The sequence below is a fragment of the Aplysia californica genome, unplaced genomic scaffold (genome assembly GCF_000002075.1).
Source record: "Aplysia californica isolate F4 #8 unplaced genomic scaffold, AplCal3.0 scaffold00104, whole genome shotgun sequence".
In the NCBI taxonomy this organism is placed as follows: domain Eukaryota; kingdom Metazoa; phylum Mollusca; class Gastropoda; order Aplysiida; family Aplysiidae; genus Aplysia; species Aplysia californica.
The window spans coordinates 754,232-755,983 of record NW_004797374.1 but is presented as its reverse complement, the minus strand read 5'-3'; the positions used below and the strand labels follow the sequence as shown (position 1 = coordinate 755,983).

General features: G+C 42.0%; 1 protein-coding gene across 1 annotated transcript in view; it reads right to left on the bottom strand.

The window, feature by feature from the left end:
* Positions 1 to 377: 377 nt before the first annotated feature.
* LOC101858258 overlaps positions 378 to 1,752 on the bottom strand; it is a gene marked incomplete at its 5' end in the record, with an annotated part of 3,348 nt that continues 1,973 nt past the window's right edge. The window contains 1 exon segment of the mRNA XM_005095451.3: positions 378 to 1,499. Within this exon segment, the coding sequence (XP_005095508.1) occupies positions 834 to 1,499 (666 nt within the window). The 3' untranslated portion in view covers positions 378 to 833.

Sequence of the window (1,752 nt, the reverse complement as noted above, 5' to 3'; positions counted from 1 at the left end):
AGAGAATATAATTTATCGAGTATCTTTCTCCTGGGACGCTGTACCCCTCTTTGTCCGGGATGACTTTGGCAGGTAGGATCGAAGCCCGACTCATTAATGGTGGAAATTGTATCGATAGAGGAGTAAAAACGCTTCATTTTTTGAAGGAGCACAGTAGGTATTGTAGGATATTATATAACAGCTGTCTTTCACAGGAAAAGCGGGAAAAAGAACTACAACAAACAAATTTTAAAAAATCAAACAACGACAACAGCAACAAAACAACAAATAAAAAACAGTTCTAGTAGGCCCCTATGCTTTAATGTGATGGGAGTTAATATTCCCCTCGTTTGAAATCAGAATAACAAGACTGAAACAACCAAGAAAATGCAATCCACTGTTATTCATATATTATATTTCCAAAATACAAGCAATACAAAGAGAGATCATGTGCCAAAATTTTATTAAAAGCTGATTTCAGAAAGTTAATTCAGACATGCTTAAACGGATTGATATTACGTATGGTACATTGGCATTTGAAAGGTAATTTTGTGGATCGAAAAAAATATAAACCAAGCCCCTCGATCAAAATCAAAAGTAATATGGCACCAAAAAATATTTATCAACTTACTTATACAACTACAGCGTGCCTTCATTCACTATGGTCGTGTGTGTGTGTGTGTGTGTGTGTGTGTGTGTGTGTGTGTGTGTGTGTGTGTGTGTGTGTGTGTGTGTGTGTGTGTGTGTGTGTGTGTGTGTGTGTGTGTGTGTGTTTATGGTGAAACACCAATTGCCAATGGGCCAGCATCTGGATACTGTAGATTCATCTTATCTTATCTTATCTTATCTTATCGTTATACATCTACTTCTGGCAGACAATCCTGAACGTACGCCTCAGAACAGTGGTCATGCGACCTGTCGCTGTAACGAGACTCACCAAAGACGCTAACAGCGGAGTAGTAACTGAAAGCAAAAAAATGACACGTCAACAGTTGCACGTCATCGCACTGGATAAAGACTCGCTTCAAAACTGGGATCCCTAAGGTTCCGAAGAAGGCATTGCAAGCATTCACCCCCACATCTGTGACACCGGATGTCACCTGACGGAAGGCCGACAGCGCTGCCCGGGCCAAGCTGAGCAGACTTATCCGGTCATAGTTTTCGGCACTTCCGTCTTCGTCCGCGTCGTCAGCAGCAGCAGCAGGCAAACCCTCAGATTCCCGCCTCAGCAGCTCGTTCAGTTTGATGATCCAGTGCTTCAGGACTATAACCCTTCCCACAGTACGCAGACAACGACTTCGACTCAGAAAAGGAATTCGACGGAGGACGTAAGAAGTATCACGGCCATAGATTTCTTGGAATTGGGGATAATACTGGTTTAAGATTCTCAGAACTAAGGTCTTGTGGGTGCGAGTCGAGCCTGAGTCTTGTGGGAGAAGGTAATGCTGGCGACACTGGGCTTTCATGTCGTTTAGGAAGCCTACGTCACAATGGTGTCTCGTCTGGCTGTACATGGCACCCTGCGGTATAGAAGCAATTGATTAAGCGCGTCTCGATTATGCTACCTTAGATTACTTAGAATGACGAAGTTCTGTCTAACTATTTTGGCTGTTTTGAGTTACTGATTCCAAAGTAGCGATTTAATAGTCTATTTATACTTAGACATACGTGTCAAATTAAATAATCCATAGAATTTTAGCGAAAGATCATGTTTTCATGAAGTTTCAGAAACAAATCTTTGTAAGAGAGAGAGAGAGAGAGAGAGAGAGAGAG